Source organism: Cinclus cinclus, chromosome 1 (genome assembly GCF_963662255.1).
Source record: "Cinclus cinclus chromosome 1, bCinCin1.1, whole genome shotgun sequence".
Lineage (NCBI taxonomy): Eukaryota > Metazoa > Chordata > Aves > Passeriformes > Cinclidae > Cinclus > Cinclus cinclus.
In genome coordinates this window covers 7,184,323-7,209,582 of record NC_085046.1, presented here as the reverse complement: position 1 = coordinate 7,209,582, position 25,260 = coordinate 7,184,323, and the positions used below count along the sequence as shown (strand labels likewise).

The following is a 25,260-nucleotide window of genomic DNA, read 5'->3' as shown; positions in this document are numbered from 1 at the left end:
CCCAGCTCAAGTCCTTCAGTGCATTAATATTCTTCTCAGTCTTCTACAAGTATTTTTTTAATTTTTTGACATTGCATCATTATAGATGCTGTGCATTTCCATTTGTATTCTGTGAGCAGGTTAGACCATAACTTGCATGGATTCTAATCACTCCTGCAGTCTGCCAAAATACAGCCAAATAAACAGTTATCACAAGTCTGGAGATTTTAAAATACATGTTTCAAGAAGAACGTGCCATCCTATTTTCTGTTCTTCAGGGAAGAAAGGAGGGTTTGTTTCACCTCAACAAAGAGAAAGAACCATGTCTGCCTGTATTTCATTGCCCTGTGTTCTAATGGGGTTATTTTAATTTATAACTGCCTTGTTATATAAAAGAATGTAATAGTAAATGTACCATTTACTATGGAACTCTGCTTCTGCTTTTAAGTTCTGTTTGATGGATTATTATGTATTCTATAACCTAATATCTCTGATGGTTATGTAGGGCATGACTATAAATTAGATTATTTAATGTGAGATAATACAGTGTTCCATCTAAAATACTTTATTGTGTTACAGAAAGAACACCTGCTCTAAGAAGAGCACAAAGATTATTTGTGTCAGCATAAAGAAAATGGCAATTGGGATTTAGGAAACCTGCAGGTGCACAGCTGACCTTGGACTGTGAGAAACACTCAACACCTATTCCAGCAGGTGAGGAGGAAAGCTAACAGGATTTTTCATGAAGTTTCTTCATGGCAGCTTCTGGGGAAGGAGCGACCAGCGCCACAAGCCAGGGTGGGACACTCCACGGTCCCTCGGGTGGCACTGCTGAGTTCTGCTTGTGGCACCCAATGTCTGGTGCTTCACCACACTCTCAGCAGTGACTGCTGCTATGTAAAGTAAAAAGTCAATATTTTTATGTCAGTTTTCAAGAGCAACACTTTTCATAAGCACATATTTCAAAGGCCATCATCCACCAACCACTGGTTTGTAGGATGCCAGGAGCCCTTATGCACAGGCAATAAGATACTTCTGGCAGTTAGATCTCTGAAATGGAAACTGCCCTTAACAAAAAAGAGTGGTTCAATATCCATAAATCTCAACTGAAATTCAAGAAATTTCTGTAAAAGGAGGGAATTACTTTCAGTGGTACTGACCCAATGCTGGAGTGATTTCCTGCTTGGAATATTGTACTGTAGCAGGTGGGGAAATGTGATGACATAAAAAGGAATTCCTTGTAGAGGAACAAGATGGTGAGTTCCTCTTAGCTAGTAAATCCATGAATATTTGCATTTCTTGTAAGAACACACTCAGTTTCCTTAATGCAGACTGTGAATGTCAGTGACATTTAATGCATCAATTCTGTAAGTCCATTTAAAGGTAGGAATATATTGCTACCTTCTGCTAACTTCACCAGAAAACAAAGTGACATATAAGAAATCACAGAGGAAACCTGTGGCAGAGTCTCACCTCGAGGGGAAATGCCTGCATCATCCTATATCTAGTGTTTGGGTGTAAGGGCAATTACTTTCTGATTTATTGGTGAAACTTCTACAGCAAATAATCAATTTAATTTTGTCCTCTGAAATATTTCAGCCCACAAAAAGAGCAACATCTTATTTTAAATAAAATTACCTACATCTTCCCTCAGTAATATTTATTGCAGCAGCTTCAATTATCCTAAATATCTTGCTCTTTTGCCACCTGTGGAGATGCAGTACCAAGGATGCTGGAAGGGAAGAGATGTGACCATTTCTCAGCAAAGAACATAACACTGACTGTACCAAAGCCTAACTTTGGGGTACAAGGACCCAACACCAAGCCCAGGGATGACAAAGGAATGACAAGGATGTGCAAAGTTAAAAATAGGACACTGCTGCCATTCTAGCCAAAGAGAGAGCATCAAAGGAATAAAACCCCACCAAACCAAACCAAACCAAACCAAACCAAAACCTAAACTCAACACTTTTCCAGTGGAAATATTTGAATAAAGTGAAGGGAAAGGGGAAAGGAGCGACCTGTCCAGGTCTTCAGTGTATATGCAATATATCTTACTGAAATTTCCCTAAAAACACTCATATTCTGACATTCGAGAAGGTGATGAGGAGATGGCACATTGTTGTGCTGAAATTCTTGCTTTACCAGAATGCAGGGGCCATGTTAAAATCTGTCTGAATATCCCTCACTATGCTTAAATAGGGCTTACATAGACTTTGGGGATGGGGGGGAGAGAGGGCAGAAGTCTTTTTTTCTTGCAACTAGCAAGATAAACAAGCCAGAATAATTACATACAGTAGAACACAGTTAAATATTGATTCAGATGTCATTGCAAAAAGGAAAGGTGAGGGAACAACAGCTTGAAAATAATGATGCAAAAATCTATGAAAGAATGGTAGAGACAAATAGATCTACAGCAATTATATACAGAGCAGTTCAAAAGCCTTGCTGGAATAGGAACAACAGCAGATGATTCAGTGCCTCCTGTGAAAATTATCCTTTTCCCTTGATATCAGTGCAGCCCTTCTGCCTGGAACTAAGCTGGCACAACAGGCACAAATTCAGGCAGGGAAAAAACTCCTAATTAGAATCACTCCAGTTTAGTTCCAGGTGTCATCACTTAACCAGCTTATTTATTTATTTGTTTATTTTTATATAGATATCCTAGTTGGAAAAAACATTGTACTACAGCTTTAAAAAAAACGATAAAGGAAATGGGTAGGTTCTGGTCATGTGCAGCAGGATCTATAATTCAAATGTTTTATATATTAAAAAAATCCAATGGTTCTGTTAATTGTATAGTACTTTTTTAAACAGCACTATTTATGACAATAAGCTGTTTACCAGCATCAGCATTCATTGTTTGAAAGCACCTGCAAACCCCTAACATGGCAGAGGCTGAAAGAATCACACAATTTTTTCCCCCTGGCATTTGCATTTCCCTGAAATAGAGATTCCTTATTGCATCTTCTGCACCTGCTGTGAAACTTAACTTCTGTTACCTTAGAACCAATTATAAACTTGATTGCAGCATGATCTACAAAAATAAGAGATAGTTCCTGCTGCAAAAAGAATTGACACTGAAAAAGGCTTATTGCCTGGGAATGCAGGGAAAACCTGTTCTGACCCTTCTGTGGGGTTGCAGTAAATGCAAGGACATACAAAACTTCCAGCAACCCCAATCTGCTTTCTGTATGTTTTTGGTACTGTGGAAATATTAATAGACTGACTGGTCAGGAGAACCTTAAAAGCAATATTTCTCTTTGCAGAAGAATAAATAATATGATCCATGAGAGAGATCTTTTTAGAATTATAACTGCTGCCTCTAAAGTTGAACAAAACTGCTTCTCCCAGCATCTGATGTGTCACCATTATCATTAATATCTGTCAGGACAGTTACAGATTCTGATTTTGAGAAGAAAAAAAAAATAGCAGCACAACAGAAGTGCATCTGCTTTTGATATTGGAGTTTAAGAGTTCTTGTGAACTGTATTTAGTGCTGTCAACACAGAGAAACATTCACTGCATTTTATTAGAGCAGGCCTCGTGCTTCCTCCTTCCTTTTGGCAGCAGGGCCCATGGATATTCCTAGCTGGACCCTAATGCACATACTTTGAATCCGGATGTGTTCATTTTGGGATAACTTGGATAAAACCCTCCTGAAAGCTTTGGGTTTATTGGGTTCCTTGAGCACCTCAGTCACAGACATGCACTGGACAGCCTCTTACTCCTGAAGCACCCCCTGACTTTGGCTGTGCTTCCAGGAAAAGCAGCAAAAGAAACCTCTTCACACTGCACTTGCTTTTCTTGATAAATAGACAGGTCCAGGCCTGTCAGCCACACAAGTTTTATGAAGCTGAGTTCAGGATCACAAACACTATTAACTTTTTTATTTGATACTGTTGGGGCAAATGTACCACAGGAACATTACGTGAGCTCTTGGCATGCGGGCAGAGCCTTGGAACATGAGATAGAACATGATGAAACTGGTAAAATATTCCAATAAGATCAATTAACAGAAGGTTTTAATTTATTTTCTTTCTTGTGGAAAAATCAGAAGTGGGTAGCTGTTGAGTCATAGATGGCATGATCAGAAAAAGAGAAGAAATCCAAGGAGTGAGGATTCTTGTGCAGATAAGCCCACCCAGAAAAGGACCAAGGTACAGAATCACACTTTTTTTTGCAGTCCTGTCATGCCACCCACAGCCTCATATTGCTGAAAAGTATCACACAAACTGAGGATAGTACAGTCTGTTCCCTAAAAAACCAGCAAGCACCATGCTGAAGGCCAATGGGCTGATTCAATGGAATACTAAGCGTGGCTTTGGGCTGTCAGGTGCACCATGGAAAGGATGGATTTTTCCCATGGGTATTTTGTATAGTCATTTCCACCCACAGATAGTGACTACATCACACGGCTATTCCAAGTTAACAGTGTTTTCACTTATTCTCTAAAGGCATAAATGATGACTCATGCTCCAGGACAGAGGAGAGGAGGGAACCCTTTATTAACAGCCAGATTTAGGGAATGTGTTCCCTCTTGCATTGAAATTAGTGGCTCTCTTTCTAATGACTCTGGACTCACACTCGTGAGGGCCTCATTCTTCCAACACCTTTGTAAGACTTAAGTTTTCAAGATTTTGGCTGAGAACAGAGAAAAGGTGAAGCATTTTTCTGAGATCTTTTTTGCATTCCAATCTTCTGACAGATTTTCTCTGATCCACTATCTGCCAGTATTTAAAGAGTTCACTTGTGGCATTCTGCAGACTAGTTAAGAACTCAAAAACCACACTCTGAGGACTCACTAATCCAAAAACTGGTACATAATTTAATGAGAAAGGATAAAATAAAGCAAGATAAATAGAAAATAGCTCCTGGGAATATTCCACTATATTTTTAATTTCAAAGAATGCAGATCATTCAGGCTTCCTCTATTTCAGATTTGTTTCTTTTTTTTGAATGATTAGACATGCAAGAGAGAAAGGGTTCAGGCACAGCAGCCCAAAGTTCCCCTACGAAGGACGAAATAAAAGCTACAAAGAGAAAAAAAAATTTGGAACCAAGCCCTCTTACTCTCCTGCCCTTCCTTTCCTTTGTGTCGCCAAGAAAGAACAATCCAGGAGATTTCAATGGGAAAGCTTTTTTATTTCCTGAAAATTGGGGTATCTTCAAGGTGATGTAAAACACACTTGCCCTTGGCTCCCACCTTTCCTGGGAGATGCAGCATGGGAATTGGACTGAGCCCGTGCCCAGGGGCTGCTGCTGTGTGCACACAGGGCTGGCACAGCCTCTGGTCCTCACTGCTCCCTAGGATCCCCTCAAACCCTCTCAGGAACCTCCTGGAACCAGGGGAGCTGACTTGTGGCTCCCAGTTACTCCTTTCCCTCCCACTCAACACATTTTCCCTCCTGCAACACAGTGCGCATTTAGCAAACGCATTCCCACTATCAAATTTTAATAGACTTTAATTTTTCTCTGTCTTTGCATCTCCACAGAAGGTGACACGGATTTCGCTGGCAATTATATTCTGAGTAACCCAATTAGTCCTGAAATAGAGAACAGTGAACATGGTGTGTTTCTAGATCACATTTATTATTCTTGGATGTTTTTTTTTAATTTTAAAAGATTTTTTTTTCCTCCATCAATTCTCTGCTGATTATTAGATATTAAAAAAAATTATATTGATGTACGTAAAAGCATGTGTATTTTATAAACTACACCTACAATTTCATTTCAAGGTAAATGACTGGCAAATGAAAGGGCAAAAAGGCATGCATGTTAGAAATATAAAAAAATAATGCTGAAACTACCAGTGAGTTGCTCCTCACCCATCCTGATTCCAAATGCAAGAACAGAGCACAATCACAGGGCAATCATTTTACATATTTTGAAGTAAAAAAAAAAAAAAAAGACCAAAGAAAAGAAGGAAACTAATAAGCATGCAGAACAAATTCCTTGTAGCAAGATTTTTTCCAGAATCTGTATGGAAATCAACAACCAGAGGGATTTTTAAAGGTGCCAAAATAAATACAGCATGTACCCCACAGTGGAAATGTGCACGAAACCTGATGTCTTCAGGAATTCTTAGGGCTTTGAGTTTTCACTGTAAATGGCTTAAAAAAGTATTGTGGAAATTTGTATTAGAGTCTTCAGCTTTAAATGATGAAGTTCGGAGTAAAGGAGAATTTTCTTCCCCTGGACTGTGTGTGCTCTCCAGTTGGAGATATGATCTGTCTATTTTGTAGGAACATTTTTTCCTTTCTGTGTGGTTATTTTACTTTGGTACAGAAGGCAACGGAGGCAATAATTGGCCATGTTGGCTTTGGTGTAAGATCTCCTTAGATCTTCTTTCCAAGGTGGAAATTAGGTGCAGCCCTGGAGCTTGGTGAAAGAAGCACGGATGTGTCAGCAGTGAGCTGTGACCATAGAGGCTGAGGGCACACAAGTTCACAGCAAAACTCTATTAAAGGAAGGAAGATTCACTTGTGGGGTGGAGAACATGACTAATGCCACTCAATATTAGCTTTTAATTAGCAAATGTAGTTTTTGTTACACATTGTGAAAGTCTGTTAGACTTAAAATAGAGCTAGTGAGCAGGAAAAGGAAAAAAATGTTTTTGCTTTCTTTGCTATATCCTAAAGGTATTCTCTACACATGGAGGGGTTTTGAACAATTATGTGTGAAGTCCCTCCCAGCTGTGTGCAATGAAAGCAAAGAGCTCCTCAGAAGACATTTTGCATAGAGGTAAGAAGGCTGCTGACTCTCCTCTCTGATCAGATGTGAGGTCAATGACTCTCAAACACAATTTTCCTGATGGAGCAGAGGAAAGAATTTCCTGTATGTTATGTTTTCTTCAACCTGATTTTCAGACTTGCAATTGTAATGACTCCTATTGTCGTTTTTTAAAGTCACAGCTTTTAAAACAATCTAGTTAAGAACACAGACAAACAGTTCCCAAGAGAGGACTGGGAGCAGGAGACACAATGCCAGATTTTCTATTATAATGAGGTTTCAAAGCCCATTTCTTATATAAAGAGTCCATATTGTATAAAGATTCCATCCATATCAAAAAAAGATTTTGCCACTTTTTAATTTCTTGTTATGGTAGAAAGAGGATGTTTGGAATATGGAAAAACTTAATATTGGATTTGCACCAGGAAATGAAGCCAGGGGATCTGGCCAGGAAATACATGCTCTGAAAAATGGGCACATCCAGGATGGCAGTGGCTGAGGTAAAATACTGGGGATTTTAAGATTTTTGCAGTATGAATAGGTCCATGAAGTATAATGAATCCCTGACAAGTGGTGTGGTTGTTTTGTTTTTTTTTTTTTTTTTAAGCATCTCTGAAAACTTTCCAGGATCCACTTCTAATTCTGTCTATTTTGCAAACAACCACAGGGCAAATTCAGGGCAGCTCTGTTCTAGAGAGATGCAGTCTCCAAACGGGGCTGCTAATATTAACATATTCCCAGTGCCAAGTTTGCAAGTCTGAAGATGCCCTTGTGAAGCAATGAGATGCTAAATAAATCAAACTATTATCTCTATAATCTGTCCTGTGTCCAACACTGGGAGAAGCAGGTGCATCCTCTCAAAAAGCTTTCATGAAGTGTTCTTTCTCTGCATTTTTAAACACAATTACTTTGCAGAGAACGGATATATTTGGTAATTTTATAAATAAATTACATGATGGAACGATCATAAATAAATGCTAGAAGCTACCCCACAGGCTTCAAGAAACTATTCAAAAAAGGAATTATTATTTCTTTACTTCCAAGCAAAAGCAGCATGGTCTCTAAATGCATTTGCATACTTTTTTTTTCTCTTACCAGCTGTTGCCCTTTTGGACCCCAACCAGCATACTGAAGCTTTGCATTGCTGACCTCAGGGGGATACAAATTCTGGGGATCCCTGTGAAAAGAGAAAAATAAGATTTCAGCTTCAGAAATGTCCTTGTTTAAGGTGCTGCACACCTGCTTTGGAAATACACCATGAATTTGTAAGATGACTTTTGGCCAAATTTCAGTGACTTTTTGAACAGTAAAGTCAACACTAGCAAGTGTTGGTAAGATCAAGCATTTAAATGACAATTTCTGTTTCTTATTAATAAGAAGCTAAACATATTAGTTCCACTGCGGACTTGCCTAAAGCCTTAAGAATTAGTTCAGGGATGGCAAACAATGTAATTGTATTTATCAACACTGATGATGTCTAAAAAGGATAACCAATAATTGTATCTTTTAATCCTACTGCCACAAGAAAAATAAAATTTCATCTTCTGCACCCAATGGCTTTTTTGCCTCATAAATTTCCTTGGAAAATGATAGTAGAAAAGATTAGCAGCTCTATGAGAACTGATACGAAGCCTGGCTTCAAAGGGAAAAGCTCCTATTAGCACAACATATATATATATTTAGAAAATAAAATCAAAACGCTTTTCTTGCTCTTTCATCCTTTACTTTCATTTTGTAGCGGAACACAAGTGACACACAGCAAATGCAATATAGAAAAAGGAGGCTTTTTTGGTAAATGTCAAACCAGCATAATGTCATTTTCTCCCAGCATACATAGCATTGCCTTAACTGTATTTATACTCAGCACAAATAATTACATTACATATTCTGAAGTCACATTGCAACAACCCTGTGTATCGTAATATCCTGCAAACAAGAACTCTAATAAAAACTGTATAAAATATGCCTCATTAGAAGATCTCAAACTGCTTGAAAAAGTAAGGGTATTATCATCACTGGTCTACAGAAAGGAATAACAAGGCAATTTGAGGCCAACATCACTGAAAACCAGGGAAAAGAGCTAAACCCTGCCTGGCCTTTAAGCAAAAGGCCTTTTGGCACAGCATTTTCCAGACCATGTTTTCAAAACAGAACAAAACTGAATGCAATAATTAGCACTAAGTGAGTTCTCTTTACTGCCTGTTTGGGGCCAGCGCAGTGCCACAGCTACTCCAGCTCTGCTCTGTCACTCCCTGGGCTGCACATTCCCTCTGCACTGCTGCTGCTGGAGCAAGGGCAAACACAGCAGCAGGAGGAATGCTCAGAATTGATTTTGTGCAATCTGTCCACTGTGAAACATCTCTCATTTCCTCTGAGCTGTTCAAAAGCCAGCCAGAATCAGGGCAGACCCAGGGTGAGAACCCTGATGGCCACAGGTTCCCCCTTCCATTACTCCTGCAGGTGGAACCCTCACGGTAAAGCTGACAGCTTTGATGGAGATGGGATGAACCGAAATGTGGAGGGAGAAGAAGGGGTTGTTCAGGCACTGACACTTCAAGTCTGAGTGTATCACAAGGTGCCCAAATAGCTCTTGTTTCTACATGTAAAATGTCATCCACAGCTGCTGCCTGTAAAGCAAAATTGTATCTTCTATTCCATTTTTTACCTAGACGTGTCTTTGTGAACAGCCTAAAGTTGTTTTTGTAAGGTATGGATAAAAGAACACATAATGCTCAAACTGAGAGCAGCCACAAAATTCCCTTTCCTGTAGAAAGATGAGCCGCACAACTTGTTCTGGCTTGTGTGTTAGAGCTACTTAAGTTTCCAGGCAGCTATGCCTGTTAGGAATCAATCTCTCTGGTTAACTATCTTGATTATCTTAACAGACAGTAACCTCTGAGTGTAGAAGGAAAAGAGAAAAACAGTGAATAAAATCAAAACCCCTTTTGGGAGAAAAATAGCACTTTTCTATTTGTCAAATGGACTATGTAGTTCTTGGGTTGTATAACCCATGGTGAGAAGAAGAGCAAAAAATTACAAATAGAGGGGGGAAATATCATCCCTAAATAAACAGATTATACAAACTGTAAGAATTTAAAGCTATAATGCTTCAGATAACACAGGTGAAGCTAAGGGATAGACATGCCAATTACAGCAAATAATTCAGACCAGAGCACAGACAAGTCCTGTCAGTTCTGCTCACTGCATCGTCTTCCAGAAGAGGAAAACTCTAGTGCAATGAGAAATGCTGAACAAACCAGCTTTGGTAGCTGATGAGGCAGAAGGAAAAGCAAAAAAATGTGCTTGAAAAAAAAAACAAAACAAAGTAATCTTCTCATTCCTGGGTATAGCAAAGCTAAAACAAAATGGCATCTCTTGAGTTCCTGCTTAAGGATTTTGGTATGGTTGGGATGCTTCTTTTGTAGCAAAATCTTGTTTGCATCCATCCTCATGTTGTGAGCTATTCCTTTCTACCACAGGCTATAAAAGCAGACTAAGATCCTAGTTTTCCTCCACAAACACTCCTGAGATATGGACAGATTCATCTTGATATATTTTGGCCTGTCTCTCATCTTCTGAGGAGAATCTTCTTCCCTGAAGTAGCCACACTCACTCACCCACCTGCAGCAAACTTCAGTACAAAGTGCAAAGGGGTTGAAAAAGCTTCTCCTTGCCAAGCCTGGTCTCTCAAGCTTCAGAGAAACTGCAGGAGTTACCTGGAGCTGGGCTGCACCAGCAGTGGCCAGGGGAGCCTGTGCTGTCAGCAAGCACAAAGGTGGCATTAAAATGGATTTCACTCACTTGTGAACCGCACTGTGAAAGATCAAATTCCCCCACAAGCGTTTGGGCTACATTTGGTGCATGGTCCATGGTGGAATATCCATGGACTCCTGCTCTGGAAGCCCCAGGCAACTCATTAACAAACTCATTATCAAAGACTCACAGATAGCTTTGGGTTGGAAAGGACCTTCAAGATCATCTCATTCCAAGCCCCCTGCCATGGGCAGGGATGCTTCTCACTGTACTAGGTTTCTTCAAGCCCCATCCAGCCTGGCCTTGAACACTTCCAGGGATGGAGCATTCTCTGGGCCAATTGTGTCCTAACTATAAGTTGTCTTCTCTGGGCTATTATATCAGCCAGAGAGAGAAGGGGGAGGGAGAGCTGTCCATAGAGCTGCTCTGGCCAGGATGGCCACAGCTCTGTGACACTCTCTTTGAGAAAGCTCTTAGTGATCCTCAAACTGAAAAACCCTTCTGGAGAGCATTTATCAAACACATTTCTAATTAACTCAAGCTATTCTGGGCATTTAACTCTCCTTTGTTAAATTCCTGTAGGGGAGCCAGGCCAAATGCACACCTGTGTCCCAGGAGCACTCTTCCATTTTATAGTTACATGAATGGGATCTCATGCCAGTCAGCTTCTTCTGGGAAGTACATTATTCTTATTAAGCTGTAGTCCTCCATAGCTACATCCTTCCTATTCCTCCAGAACAGCCTGCTTAAAATTCTTCTGTACTTTTTTCCCCGAATCAATCAATATTATGGGTCATCTCAGCCTCTCCAAAGAACCAGTGCTCCTCACAGACCCTCATAATTAGGACTTGTTTGGATTTGAGCCTGTCCCTTGTGAGCTCATTTGTGCAGGATGCTGGCTTGGAAATGGGCAATTCTGAAGGCAGTCTGTACATCTCTGGCTCCTGGCTTGGATGAAGAAACAGGTTCACTGTATCCTCACAATGTTTTTCACTATTTCCTCAAAAAAAAAACCCCTTAATTTCCAGCCAAAGAAATGGCAAGGCCTTATTAAACTCTTGCCATTATTCCTTCCATATTTTAAAATGATTGATCTTATAGCCAAGAAGGAAGGGAATAATACACTTTAGACCAGACAGAATATGGAGCAGGTGCTACATAAACTCTTCCACATTAAAATGACATTGTCTGGACCAGAGGCTGTTAAATTGCTCCAGACACAGGTGTGACTTCAGCACCATGTTCAAAAATTTGCTCATTTAAGTGAAGGGTTTTTTTTTGCCAGAAAGTCTTCCCTCAAAATTTCCAAACTCAGTGCAAGTAGAGTGCTGATTGCCAAGTAACCTTTGCTTACAATTGAGCTCAGAACAAGATGCAGAATAAAACAAACTAATCAATCATGTGTTACATGCATTACCTGACTTCAAAAATTACTGTGATTAGTGAGGAAATTGTTTGAAAGAGTTTGTCCTGGTTTTAGCTGAAATTGTTGTATCCATGTGTCCCCTCTTCTGAGATTTTCTCTTAAAGAACACAAATTTCCCTCAGAGAATTTGTGGCACTGGTTCTCCTTCTGAGAATAAACATGATTAACTCTTCTATATAAAGTTCTTCAAAAGCGACTTAAAAATAAATACACAGAAATTTTCCACTGTAATTGAGGGAGTGGCTCCCTTTACTTCAAGAAGAATACTTTACAATGTCAGACTGAAAATGTCTGAAACTGATAAAAGCAGTCAAATTCTGGGGTATGGTATAAGCTGTTGTTCTATGGTCTGTTTTCATAACTTAGTTTTAATTTCAAATACAGAACAACAGGATTGGTATGGAAATTCTTTGAATATGCCACCACCGTGAATAAAAATGCAACAATTTTCACCACAGGCTGCTCTGATATGTCCATCCTCTAAAGAAATAATATAAACTATGTATATATGCTTTACTAGGGGAAAATTTGAGCCTCCTTACTTCACTATGTCATAATTTTGGAAAACATTTTGGAAAACAATTTGGAAAACTATGTAATTAGTATGCTAAATGTCATTAGTTTATAAAAGTTGAAGAAATAAAGATAGCTAAAAAATCATGTGGGGAAGGCAGAAATATCTCCTCTTGTTATCTGCATCAAGCCAGCACTGAATATTTTGAAAGACAACAGTCCTAAGGACATCAGCTCACAGTACTTTAAGCATTTTTTATGGTTAAGTATAAAAAACTATCTATCTATCCAGAATGTCTCAGCACCAGAACTCAACATCTTCACATCTACCTCTAATAAAATAAAATCAGACAGCACTAAGACAGATTTCTTCTTCCTTAGAAAGAGGGAAAGAAAATGGAGAATAAAATTAAGAATAAATTCAGAAGGGCAATAAAGAACTGGGAACTTCTTAACATTTAAGAATTTTTGATGTGTAATGAGGAAAAAAAGCAAACCGGAGAAAATTTGCAAAACCAAATAACAGCACGTAAAACATACAGGTAATTTAATAAATGTACCAAGAACCATAGGCAGGATGTGAAGGAAGAGAAAAAATTTCTAAGAGTCAGGAATGTAATTCCTTGAGTAGGAAATGCACAATTTTAATGAGTTGTTTTTAATGACTTGACACAATTAAATGACTTGTTTACTTCAAAATTCACTGAGGAGAAGACAGGTGCCATTAAGAAAATTTCTCCCCAGGAGGTACAGAACCCTGCTGAGACTCACAGTGAGATAAAATAAAATATCATACAAATGGGAATAAAGACTTGCCAGAATAGATAATCAAGAAATCAAACTGTTAGAAGATGGAACTAAAAGAACCCTCCTGGAATTCTAATAAAAGTGCTTAATTAGATGGGAAAGGCTCTTCCATTCATCTAGGCTCATGCACTATTAAATATTTAATTCTCACTCACATGCACACACATATTTTCCTTATAGCACTTTACAATGAACAAAAGTAGAAGGAGATGATTAAAGCAATTTTAACTTATTAATTTCAACTGCAGATGCACATCAATTCATTCAGCTGCTCTTAAAAACATCAGTGCTCACCAACAATTTTTTCCAAGATGAATGCATTCCGTGGATTTAGCGAACAAAAGCTAAAAAAAGCAAGGGTATCTAAAACATTTGTCTCTAATTTGGCAATTGTTTTGGATTTGGGCCAACAATTTGAGCTCAGATGTCTTTTTTTTATTATAGTTTGCCTATGTTTATAAGCCCCTCATCAATGTAATATTTGGTACTGAGAGTGCAAAACCTTGCACTTGACCAATACCATCCTAAAATCGGGATAATAAAATGGTTTGGGTTGGAGGGGACTTTAAAAACGATTTAGGTTCAGCCCCCCTGCCATGGACAATGACACAAAAATCAATCACTTGTCAGAAAAGGAGCCAGCAACTTCCATTGGTAATGGTATAAAATGATGGTAGGGACCTGCCTTTCTAGTCTAAGAAAAAGATTTGAAAGTGCATCAGAGACTGGTACACAGCCCTGGGCTGCAGTGACGCAGGCTGGAGGACTGCAAAACATTGACCAAAACCTCCGCAATTCCCCAAGTAAGCACAGTGGAAATGGACCTTGGATACCGGTAACATTACTTTAAAATGATGATATTATCATGCTTCTCATGTGACCCCTCTAAATCACAGAAGACAGAGTGAATTTTTACAGTATTTTAATATGGAACTTTTGTTCCTGGAGTCATATTTTGTCTCCTAAAGAGACAATGAGAGGCGACAGCACTCAGGTGATAAACACAACCACTTAAAAGCAGTTCTCTCTTGCTCATGTAATTTTCTTTTACTCTGTAGATCTTTCTCAGGCAGCTCAGTGATATTCAAGGCATGAGGTAAGGCACTGAACTTACAGGATTTCATTAGTATTTGTCCACGACAGAGACACGGACAAAAGAAAATCTAAATATTTGTGTTCTGTGAAGAAGGCTTTTCAGGATTGCCACTAGCCAAGGATCAGCTATTCAAAATATGGGGGGAAAGATGCAGGTTGAAGAGAAACAATTTGACAAGCACTGAGATATCTAAGAATGAACTGGGAAGATCTTCTGGATGAGCCTGGGTTGAGTGGAGTTTTTCTGAGCGACTCTGCCATTCTACAGGAAAGGATGTTTGTGATGAAACCTGAGCATTTTCCATGAAGCTGACCTTGTCTGACTTTCAAATGTTAATAAAAATATGGCACCGTGATGTGATGCCTGCAGAGAGCAATATGGGATTATTAGTACATAAAATGAGATACAGAAATGATCTCCTACCACCAGAGACAGCAGAAGTGCCTCGTTACAATGACTTCACTGGCTGCTAGGTCACACTTCTAATTGGGCAAGAGATTGATTCTTGGGCTTGTGCTCTAAAGTAATTCAACAGCCTGTGTTACTTGGTTTCAAACCAAACCAGAATGACTCAGTATTCTCAGTTTTCTTTTTGAAAGCTAAGTCTTGGAGCAAATCTTATTTCTTCTCATGTCAGCAGGATAAAGAGATGCTGGAGGTTTGTGTGTAGCTTCTCAGGAGTACTGAAACAGCCTCTCCCCACACAGACTGTCATCATCAGTTAAAATTAACAAGGCATACATTTATTTGTGCCATTATTTCCATTTTTTATCAACAGCGATGTGATCACTTTTGAACACCACCACAATTGGCCTGGTTTGGGGTATGGTTTGCAAGGGGGTGGCAAAAAACTCTCCATATTCAAAGGACAAAACCACCACTCTAGCTCTGCACTTCTGCTCCACAACAGGTGTATAAAACCTGAATTAGCCACACAAGAGGGAAAGCTTGCATTTGAAAGGGGCTATAACATCTGCCCTCAGGGCTCTGTGTATGGAAGGTCCTTTGTTCCTCTTATCTCCTCCTCACCTGCGTCTGGGAAAGCAACTTTTTCTATTCTAGCCTTATCTCCTCAAATTTCTAAGAGGAGCATTCAGTAATGTTAGGGCAAGGGGTGAAGAGGGATCAGGGCTAGAGTAAAGCAGTCTGGGCTATCAGCCAGCTATTTTATCACCTTTGCCGTAAAGAGACTTTCCCAATGGTCACTGTGCCAAAGAAAATTCTGCTGGTAGCATCCATTTTCCACCCAGAGATCCTCTCTTGCTTTCCAAAATATCTCCATACCTTTCTTCTCCATATGCTTTGAGCTCCATAGGGGTTCGGGGTGCCCATTTTGAGATAACAAAGCATTTTTAGACTACTAAATTTGGGTAGTGATTACCTGTGGAGGGGTCACAGCACCAAGAAGCAAGGATAACAGGGAGCCCCAGGACAGGGCTGGGGAGCAGACTGTTGCATGGATTGCTGAATATTTCTCAGAGGTGGGGCACTGTACAGTCCTCAGTGGCTGGCACTGGTCCCTGTATAGCCCTCACTACGTGACCTGAGCCCAGGACCCATTAAATCCCACCACTGTGAGGAAATGCCCATAATCTTGCAGGTTTGGGTGCTCAAAACTGACTTTTTGTTTTACGTGTCCACAAACAAAACAAGTCTGCTTTGTGTAGGGCGCACACTCTTTGTGCTGTATAATCAAACAGCAGTGCACTGAGACTTTAATAGGCTGAAAGTTTATGACCACATCTAGGACTAATCAAGGCTCACCCTGTAGGGTGTATCTGCAGTCCCACAGCAGTGGAAAAAAAAACCAGCTCCCTGGGGAAATCTGTGTTTCTTGTCCATATCCTAGTGGAAATCCCATCCAGGACCCTGACAATTAGGGCAAAAACGCAAACAAAAGTTCCTGATTCCCACTATGAAAATCCACCTACAATCTTATTCCTGGGAAGGTGATGCACAGAAACAGCAATTGTACAGGCTGTGGTTAGTCAGTGCTATGCACCATCATTTTATAAATTCTCTTTCATCCACCTTTATTTCCCTTTTCTGTCAAAACTCTGTACTAAGCCAACCTTACTGAATATGAAAAGGGAGGAATACCCATGCCAAGGAGCTGATTTTTGGGGTTGGCAATCAGGAAGTGCATGAGCTCTCCAGCAGTGACTGTGGTTTGGAGGCTGACCACAGCCTGGGGTCCAGAGGGGGTTCATTCATCCTGAGGAACGAAAACATTTCCAAGTGCAGACGTTTCTCACCAGTGAAGAACATTTTATTCACAATTTAGACTTTAATAGGAACCCTGCCTCCATTTCAGGGGGTGCTGTCTCAGAAAAACACAATGGGAGAGTTTGATTCAAACCTTTTTTCTTTTTTTTTGTCTTTTTGATGAGCCATAAGCTATTGACCTTTTCTGTAACACAAGGAGGTTGGTTGCTGGGCTTTTCTCTGCTAAAGTGCTAATATTTGTGTCTAACTATTAATTACCAAAGTGCCTTTTACTTTTTTTTTAGTCATTACTCTAATTCTTAATATCAAATCCTCCCCTCAGGGGACCATTCCTTATTATTATCGTCATACACGGTTTGTAAGATGTCCACCCACATCACAACTGATTCTGGAAGAAAGAAGTGTGTGGTAGGAATTGCTTTGCCTACACAAGAAAGGAACATTTCACATTAATAATTAAAAAAAAAAATAATCTGTGCAGTGACCAACATGGGTGAGAGAGTGGCAAATGATACGGTGTTGAGCTGCTGAAGTGGATTTCCTCCCACCAGCACAGCCAAGAGTCCTTTCTGAGCTGCCTTCCAGGCTGAGCTGCTTTCAACCTGCCACAGCTTGGAAGTGAGTAATGCTCAAATAGCAGCTTTGCTTAATGAAATGCTGGTTCTTTCTTTTACAAGAGGCCCAAAATGTATTCATAAGCAATAAGCTGGTATGTGATTTAACCACTATTCCAGTGATTAACAGAGTTTTTAATTCAGAAGATTATAAAAAGCAAGAAGCCAAACAGCTCCATCATGGCTTGAGCCAAATGCCAGCAAACTCAGATGAAAAATTCCTGTCCATATCAGAGGATGTAAGGTCAAGCTCCATGATCAAGCTACCAAATGTATCCGTTCCAAGGGCCAGTTTTCTGTTGTCAAAATGCAACTGGAAAAGCATCTGACATCACGAGGATGCTCTTATTTATAGTCTGGCATAAAAGCTACCACAGTGTGCAGAAGTGCCTTAATTAACTACATAAACTATCTCAAAATGTGATAAAATCTATAGAATGATAATTGCTAGAGAGAGAGAGGAGAGAGAAATAGAAATAGCAGGTTCCTAATGAAATGCAGAATACTTTTTTTTTTTTTACTTTTTTAACAAATTTCACATTTTCATTTCGTTTTACACACCTTTTCATAAAGACTTTACTTCAACCTCTACAGATCATTCTTGGCGGAAAATATTCATCTGCTCTAAGTAAAATTTAATTAGCTGAAAACGGGTTTTATCAAATACTATACTTTTTCCTCTTAAAATAAAATGTGGGCACTAATACAAGTTTATAAATGTTAGAGTGAAATTGTGCAGCAGTCTGTACAACAATTACCACATTTTGTCTCCATTGGGTAGGTATAATTTCTCTTCCTCCTTTGCAGATGGGGACACTGAGGCACAGGATTTTTTTAGTGCTACAGTGATGATTTGTAACAGGCCAGATCAAAATAAAATAGAACAGACTTGATCAAACTGGCATGTTTCTGAAGTAGATTGAGTTCCCTGAAGTTCTTTTATCTATGATTTGAAAAAATTAATCACAATTTCTTTTTTACTGCCAACAATGAAATGGGAACATGTGCAAGGGTAAAACTTCTCTTTCAAAATATACAACAGGATACATACAAATCTGATTACATTTTCTCTAATTAAAACCCATTTCCTTCCTGTCAGTGGCATGTGAAAAAAAAAAAAAACATAAAAAGGGAGTTAGGAAGAATAGTGAGAGCTCTGCAGAGAGATCTATAGACACCACTTTGAAAATTTACTGACAGTGAAGCACCGACTCAGTTCCTCTCCCTGCTATCACTTCTGTGGATCTCCAGCACGTTTTGTGCACTCACTGCACTCCTGGGGCTTCTCTTGAAGTTACTGGGGCTCAGTGTGGGGCACTCGTGCAGGGTTTTACAGACCTGTAAAATTCCTGACAGTGTAGGCAGGAGGAGCTGAACTCAGCTCCAAGAGCACTCCTGTTATGTGCTTACCATGTTCTTCTGAGTACAACACACAAATCCAGTAAGAAATATGGGTTCTGCTTAGGAGAAACTGTGCACAATTCTCTCCTTCTCAAATGCAAAATCAGTGAGGAGTGGGAATGACTGCTGATTTTCTCCCTGATTCTGGTAAGAATGTTGGGAAGGTCCTGCTGACAGGTCCCAGCTGGATGTGCTAAGAGCTCCTACAAGGGGGTGAGCACTAATCCCTGACACTTTGCTGTCCAGAGGGAAATGGTTCATACAGAACTGGGTGGGCACTGGGAGGTCTGAAAAAACCATGTTTTATGCTGGGCTTTATTCGGGGGAATGCAAACACAACTGTAAAAAAAGCGTAACATTTCTGCTGGCTAAAGAAAAAGATTAAATACAGAATTATCCCATTGGATAGCCTATCCAAAATTAGCTCTTGCTCAGGACCTGCAGTGCCAGATCACACCAGTGGTCCAGCAGCATGCACCTGTGTGAAAAAACCTTAACATTGGTGTGGGAAATCCTGCAACTGGGTTAGGGAAACACTCTGCTCAGTCCCAGCCTAACCATAAAAAACTCTGAAGTAACTAAGTTTTTTTCCCTTATTTTAGTGAAGGATGTGAATGACTAAGATAATTCATATTGGACCCAAAAAAGAATAAAATTTTTCAGCCCCCTGTTTTCATAAGTAGGTTGTTGCCTATACCGCTAAATTTTTATTTTCCAAAATTAGGAAAAACACTATTAGGAAGTAACTGTACATGTTACTGGAGTTCCACATTTCCCCAGCACCTTGCAGGAGAGCTCCCTGTTCCACCTCTGGGCCTGCAGATGTTACCTCAGTACCTATAAATTACAAGAAGTTGGCAGCTGCGATGCTGCAAGTGCAGCTGCGGGGTTCTGAGGAGAGCCTTGCAAAAACATTTATAATGGAGACAGCTGCAAGCAGTTATCAGCGGATATGTCTGAAAAGCAGCAGCGCTCGGAGGGGAGCGGACGGGGCAGGATGGAGATGCTCATCCCAGGGAACACGGGGCTGGTTCCACTAGATGGCACCCGGCTCCAGCATCGCGATTTTGGGCGAGCGGAGTTTCGGTGGCCAGAAGGAAAAAGGAATGGAACAGAACCCTCTGCACACCTTGACCCAGAAAAATGGGAGCTGAGGATCTCAGCCGGCTCCCCTGTGCAAACCATAAACCACGGGCCATTGAAAGCAGAAGGCAAACGAGTCAAAGCAGTGGGGGTTTTGACCCCGAATTTACCAAGAGGCTGCGAGAAAGCTGAAATAACAGAAGGGAGGCACTAAATCTGTGTGAATTCTTTCTTCTGCCTTGGGATTATTTTAATTTTTAAATCAGATCCTTTCAGTCTATGTCAGCGGCATCTATTAGTTGTCCTATACAGACCCAGTGTGAGGAGTTTACTTTGACAACAACTCTTGTGGGAAAATGCTGCAGTCCTGTATAAAGTGCCATTTGGGAACATATGTACTGAGGACGTTCCCAAACTGGTTTGTCAAACTTATTGAGAGCTCGAAATGAAATCTGGAAGACATTGGTATGAGCTCGTTTTGACATCAGGTACAGCCTGAATCTGGAGAGCCTGCAGAATGTGGCAAAAATAATTAGAAAATTCCCTTTAAAAAACAATTTATGCTGGCAGATTAATGGCATGTTATTTAAAAAAATGATGCCAGAGATTAGATTAATTGGCTTCCTTATTAGTTAGCATCAGCAGGGGAGTAGAAAGGGCATGAGTGGGTGCAAATCCTAAATTGCCTGGCCTTCCTGATGAGGCAGATCATAGCTGAGGATGGGGAACAGGATAGAGAGAGTGGGAGCACAGGGAAAGTGACTCTGTCACAGCTTGCTTCCAGGAGTGATTGTCTGCTGGGCAGGAGGGACACTGGAGGGCAGTGAGTTTGTTCCCCAGCCATCACTGCCTTGGCCACCGAGCTGGAGAGGTGCCGAGGGCCACAGGCACACATCAACAGGGTGTAAAGCTGTGCTTGCATGCAGAAGAGGAAAAACTGAAAACATTTGGTAAAAATGGCAAGGGGGTCACTGCTCAGTGCAGAATTTTGTCACTCCTGTTACTGACAGGTGGAGGACAAGGATGGCTGCTTGTGGATAGCAAATTCAATCATCACCAAAGAACGTGGAATGTCAAACTGAACTGAACCTTGTGCTGTGTCAGTGTGCTGTGTCCTGCCCTCAATAACCTTCATCCACAGATATCCATCGGAGCAATGTTCCTGTGTTAAATATTAAATAGGTGAGGAAGAGGTTTTTTATCCCTTCATTCAGAGATTTTTTATCCCTTCATCCAACAGAAGCTCTACTTTCAGCTGATGTATTTCACCACCTGTTACATCATGTTCACTGTTCTCCTCCTAGACCTGTCCTCTCTGCTCATGCACCACCCTAAAATATACACAGAGCTCCACAGTAAGGATAAATGCCCATATTCCATGGAAATGACAGTGTGCTGCCCTTTCCACCGCTCACGCACCATGATCACCTGGAAGGTCAATGAAATGGCCACTCCACCATATAGTTTGCAATTCCTGTGCATGTATCTAAAAACCTAAACTCTGCAAACCACACCTTTATCAACATGAAATTCGGTGATCCTCCTTCCAGCCCTTCTTCAGCTCATGCTGATCCACCACCACATCATGTAGTGGGGACACCAATGCCTGTGACACCTGTGGGCCTTCTGGTGTGCTCTCACTTTCCAGATTTCCCTTTTATGCTGAAAACTTCTCCTCTGGCACATCCAACCCTTCAGTTTCCTGCACCTCTTCCCAACCAAACACAGAGCAAGGGCAACCACAGCTGGGTGCACAAAAGAGTTGAAGCTGGGGGAAACAAGGAGCTGGTTGTCAGGGACAAAGAAATATCATGCAGTAGTATAAAACTGCTTGGACCACTGTATTGTTATTTTTTAGCATTTCTAATACATGTTATGCATTATACTTCTATCTTTTCTACCTATGTTTTGTCTGGAATAGAACTGAGCTGTCAGTCAAGCCTTCTTTGCTCTTAGCCAGGTTTGCTGCAGACACAAAGCCTAAGTGCTCATGCTGTGTCTTCTTCCTGTTGCTGAACACTTTCAGCCCACAAGCTAGTACTCACATACATTGCCAGAAAGATGGAGTTTGCAAAAACTAAGCATATTGAGTAAAGTCCTGGAAAAAACCCAGCCCAACCAACCAACCAACACAAAACAGACATAACCAAACAAAACAAACCAAAACCAAAACAAACAAACATCCTCCCCCCAAATCTACCCCCCAAAAACAAACAAACAAACAAACAAACAAAGGATAGGAAAAAGCAAAGAGCAGATTGTGGTAGGGAAGGGAAGAGACTGAAGAAGTCTGGAGTGTGTCACATGGACACTACAGATTTAACAAGCTTGATGGTGAGAAATTTCCTAATTTCCATGTTCCTACTGTACATGGAAACAAATTAACATCAAGCTCATGACTTTTTGTGATGAGTGGATCACAAGATGCAAGCTGGAATGAAGCAGGCTGCATAAGCTCCAGACCTCAAAGGTTTTAATTCATGTATGTCTCTAGTACCCGTTTTATTTTTTACAAAGTATTGTTTGCCTATCACCAAGTATAAGACAAAGAAGTTATTTTAGCTTTGCTGTTGTTGTTTGAGGGGTATTTGGGTGGCAGGTTTTTTTTTATGGGTTGGTTTGTTTGTTTTCTCCTGTTAGATTTTTGTTTTGTGTGTGGATATATATGTTGACTAGTATGCTGAGACAAATCCTTGAGGAGCACCTGAATGTAGCTAGCACTTCTAGGCAGAAAAAAATGAGAGATGTCTTAATATCTGTGCTTCTCCATTGTTAAACCCACTGCTTACTGTACAAAAAAAAAAAAAAAAAAAAGGATTTCAAAGTCCCCACCCTTGCAGATTTTTAAAATCCAGCTGGATAAACCTCTGAGTAACGTGGTTTGAGCAGGGGAATGGATCATGGAAGTGTTTCCAGCCTGAGGCCTGAGTTACCTGGTGATCCCCTAATCACCCTGCATACAAACCAGAAAGAGTTTTTTAAATCTTGCATGTTTTGCCAGCAATTTCAGAGAGCCAAAACACCTACTGTCTGTTTAGCCATAATGTATAGTAAGGGAAACTAGAAGAATCTTGGCAAGTATTTAAGTCATGTGCAGTGCAGTGCAGAAATGACAGAGGACAACTACATTGTTCCTCTTTATAATTTCTGCACAGTTATCACCTTTAAGATACTTAAAACACATAACCTGGCAGCAGCTTCCTGGCTTCTAGCTTCATATTTAGAAACAATGAATTGAGGAATTTTGCTGTGTAAGTTATGCATTTCCATTGGTGCTATGGAAATGTCACCCTGAAATTCTCTGGTCCAGCATATGCCTGCATGTGACTGTGGTATGGTGGTATCCCACTCCTGACCAGCTGGGCCACTGCTTGGATTGCAAATAGGAAAAGAACTCATCTTTTAAGGGAAAAGAAGGTAGACACTAATACAGACCCTAACCCTAAACTCTAAAGAAACAAGGCAGGCGATGAGTGCTTTGGTGATGGAGTTGGAACCACAGGCACCGCAAAGAGTAAAAAGGAGGATTTGAAAAAACTGCAACTCATCAAAGCTAAAGAATCAAAGAATCATAGAATGATTGAATGGTTTGGGTTGGGAGGGACCTTAAAGTCATGCAGGTCCAACCCTCCTGCCCTGGGCAGTGACACCTTCCACCAGACCAGGTTGCTCAAAATCCCACCCAGCCTTACTTTGAACACTCCCAGGGATGGGGCAGCCACAGCTCCTCTGGGCATCTTGTGCCAGGCTGCTTAACACTCAGAGGAAAAAACTTATTCCCAATATACAGTCAAAACCTGCCTTTTTTCAGTTTGAAGCCTTGTCCTAGCACTCCACACCCCTGTAGAAAATCCCTCTCCAGCTCACTTCAGGCCTCCTTCAGGCACTGAGAGGCTGCATTGAGGTGTCCCTGGAGCCTTCCCCTCTCCAGTGCTCTGGTGAGTGGCCAACCATGGCTCTCAGCCAGACACCAACACATCTATATTCTAGACAAAAACCCTGAAATCTGGAATATTAAATTCATGTAGTCTGACTCTCTGGGGAAGCTGAGTACTTCTGTTTCCAGACTTTGTCATCTTTTGCACAGCACACAGCACAGTGGAGGCTGCAGCTGAAAGCCAGGCCATTGCAAAAGGCTGTCACAGGAAGCCATTTGTCACAATACACATTATTTTGCATTATTCTTAATGGGTGAGTGTTTAAATTAAGACATTGAAAAAATTGCTTACCCGTGAGGTATTTTGCTGAGGACATAATATGCTGTATATGAATGCTGATACACCTGCAAGACAAAATTAAGAAAAAGACAACAAGAAATAAAGATTAGCAACTGTCACCTGTGTTAATAGGGCTTGTTTTTTTTTTTTTTTGCAAAAATAGCCTAGCATTTGTGGCTGAAAAGCTCCTCTAAACACTTCAAAATCTGTAGTAGAAAAGAACAATGCATTAACCCACGTAAAGCTGTTGTGTGTTTTTGCTCCCGTGCTTTATTTCGGTGTTTGGCAGATCGCACACGCCCAGATGCTCAGAGTCGTTACCATGGCTACCAGGTCTTTGATTAAACTGGGGGCACAGGGCTCTGCAAAGGCTAAATATAGAGCAGCCATTAATGAGGACACCTTGGTCAGCTGGATACATTCTCCATCATGAGAACTAGATGCAATGCATGGCTTTTTTTGCTTTATTTCCACATAAATAAGCATATCAGAGCAGGTTGTCAGGCCCCTGTCAGTCAGGAAATAAAACTGTATTGAGTCAAGGCATAAAGTTGACTTCATGTTTCTATGACCTGCTAAGTTGCATCTTCATATTAATCTGTGCTCTGTGGGCCCTGGGGAGGAGCTGGCCAGCGTGCACAGCAGCTCATCTCACAGGGAGACAGTTTATTACTTATTTTGTAAGTAGTAAATAACAACACCAAAGTCAATGCCAGTGATTTAAGAGGTGGTGATTTTCCACTGGTGACAGCAGTTCCTTACAGTGTTCAGGAGTCAGGACACCAGTGTGAAAGGTCTAAATATGAATCATTTTATACAATTTTATGCAGGGTGTCCCTTTTTGAAATTCTGTCCTGTTACTATACGCAACTAACCAAATAAATCACCTAGCAGTTATTTCATTTGGCTTCTACTTAAATCTTCAAACCATTTTTGCTGTCCGGCAGCTCTCAGAAAGCATCCTTTCCCAGAGGACAAAGGAGAAATTTCATAAATACTTGCTTCACCAAGCAAGTTTGATCAAAATTATTTTTTCCTAAGCTACTCTGCTTTTGCAACAGTATTTTTTTTTTTTTTATGCTTATGCCAAGAAACCATGAGATGTCCTGGAAGGTGCTGCCAGCCCCAGCAGGGGCCATGCCAAGCACATCATTAGTGTCACAGGTAAGAATGACTCACTCCCTGCCACTCTGGAGGGCAAACCTGCACAGTGGTGTCTAGAACAGCCCTGCAGCTGCTGGCGTCTCAGTGAAGAGGCAGATAAACACGAGGCACATCAATAAACATGAGGCACAACATCCTGTAAATATCAAATCAAACTTCTCCGTAACAGTTTGAAACCAAATGCTGAATCCTTACACTACTGCATGAGGTCCCTGAAAAACAGGCACAGAGGTGAAAACACTGGATTTC

At 40.6% G+C, this 25,260-nt stretch overlaps 1 protein-coding gene across 1 annotated transcript in view; it reads right to left on the bottom strand.

Moving 5' to 3' along the window:
• The window catches only part of DPP6 (dipeptidyl peptidase like 6), a 391,697-nt gene that overhangs the window by 88,207 nt on the left and 278,230 nt on the right, over positions 1-25,260 (bottom strand). The window contains exons 6-7 of the mRNA XM_062506397.1: positions 23,860-23,912; positions 7,807-7,888 (exon numbers count right to left, since the gene is read on the bottom strand). Coding sequence (XP_062362381.1) covers positions 7,807-7,888; positions 23,860-23,912 — 135 coding nt within the window. The remainder of the gene's footprint in view (positions 1-7,806; positions 7,889-23,859; positions 23,913-25,260) is intronic.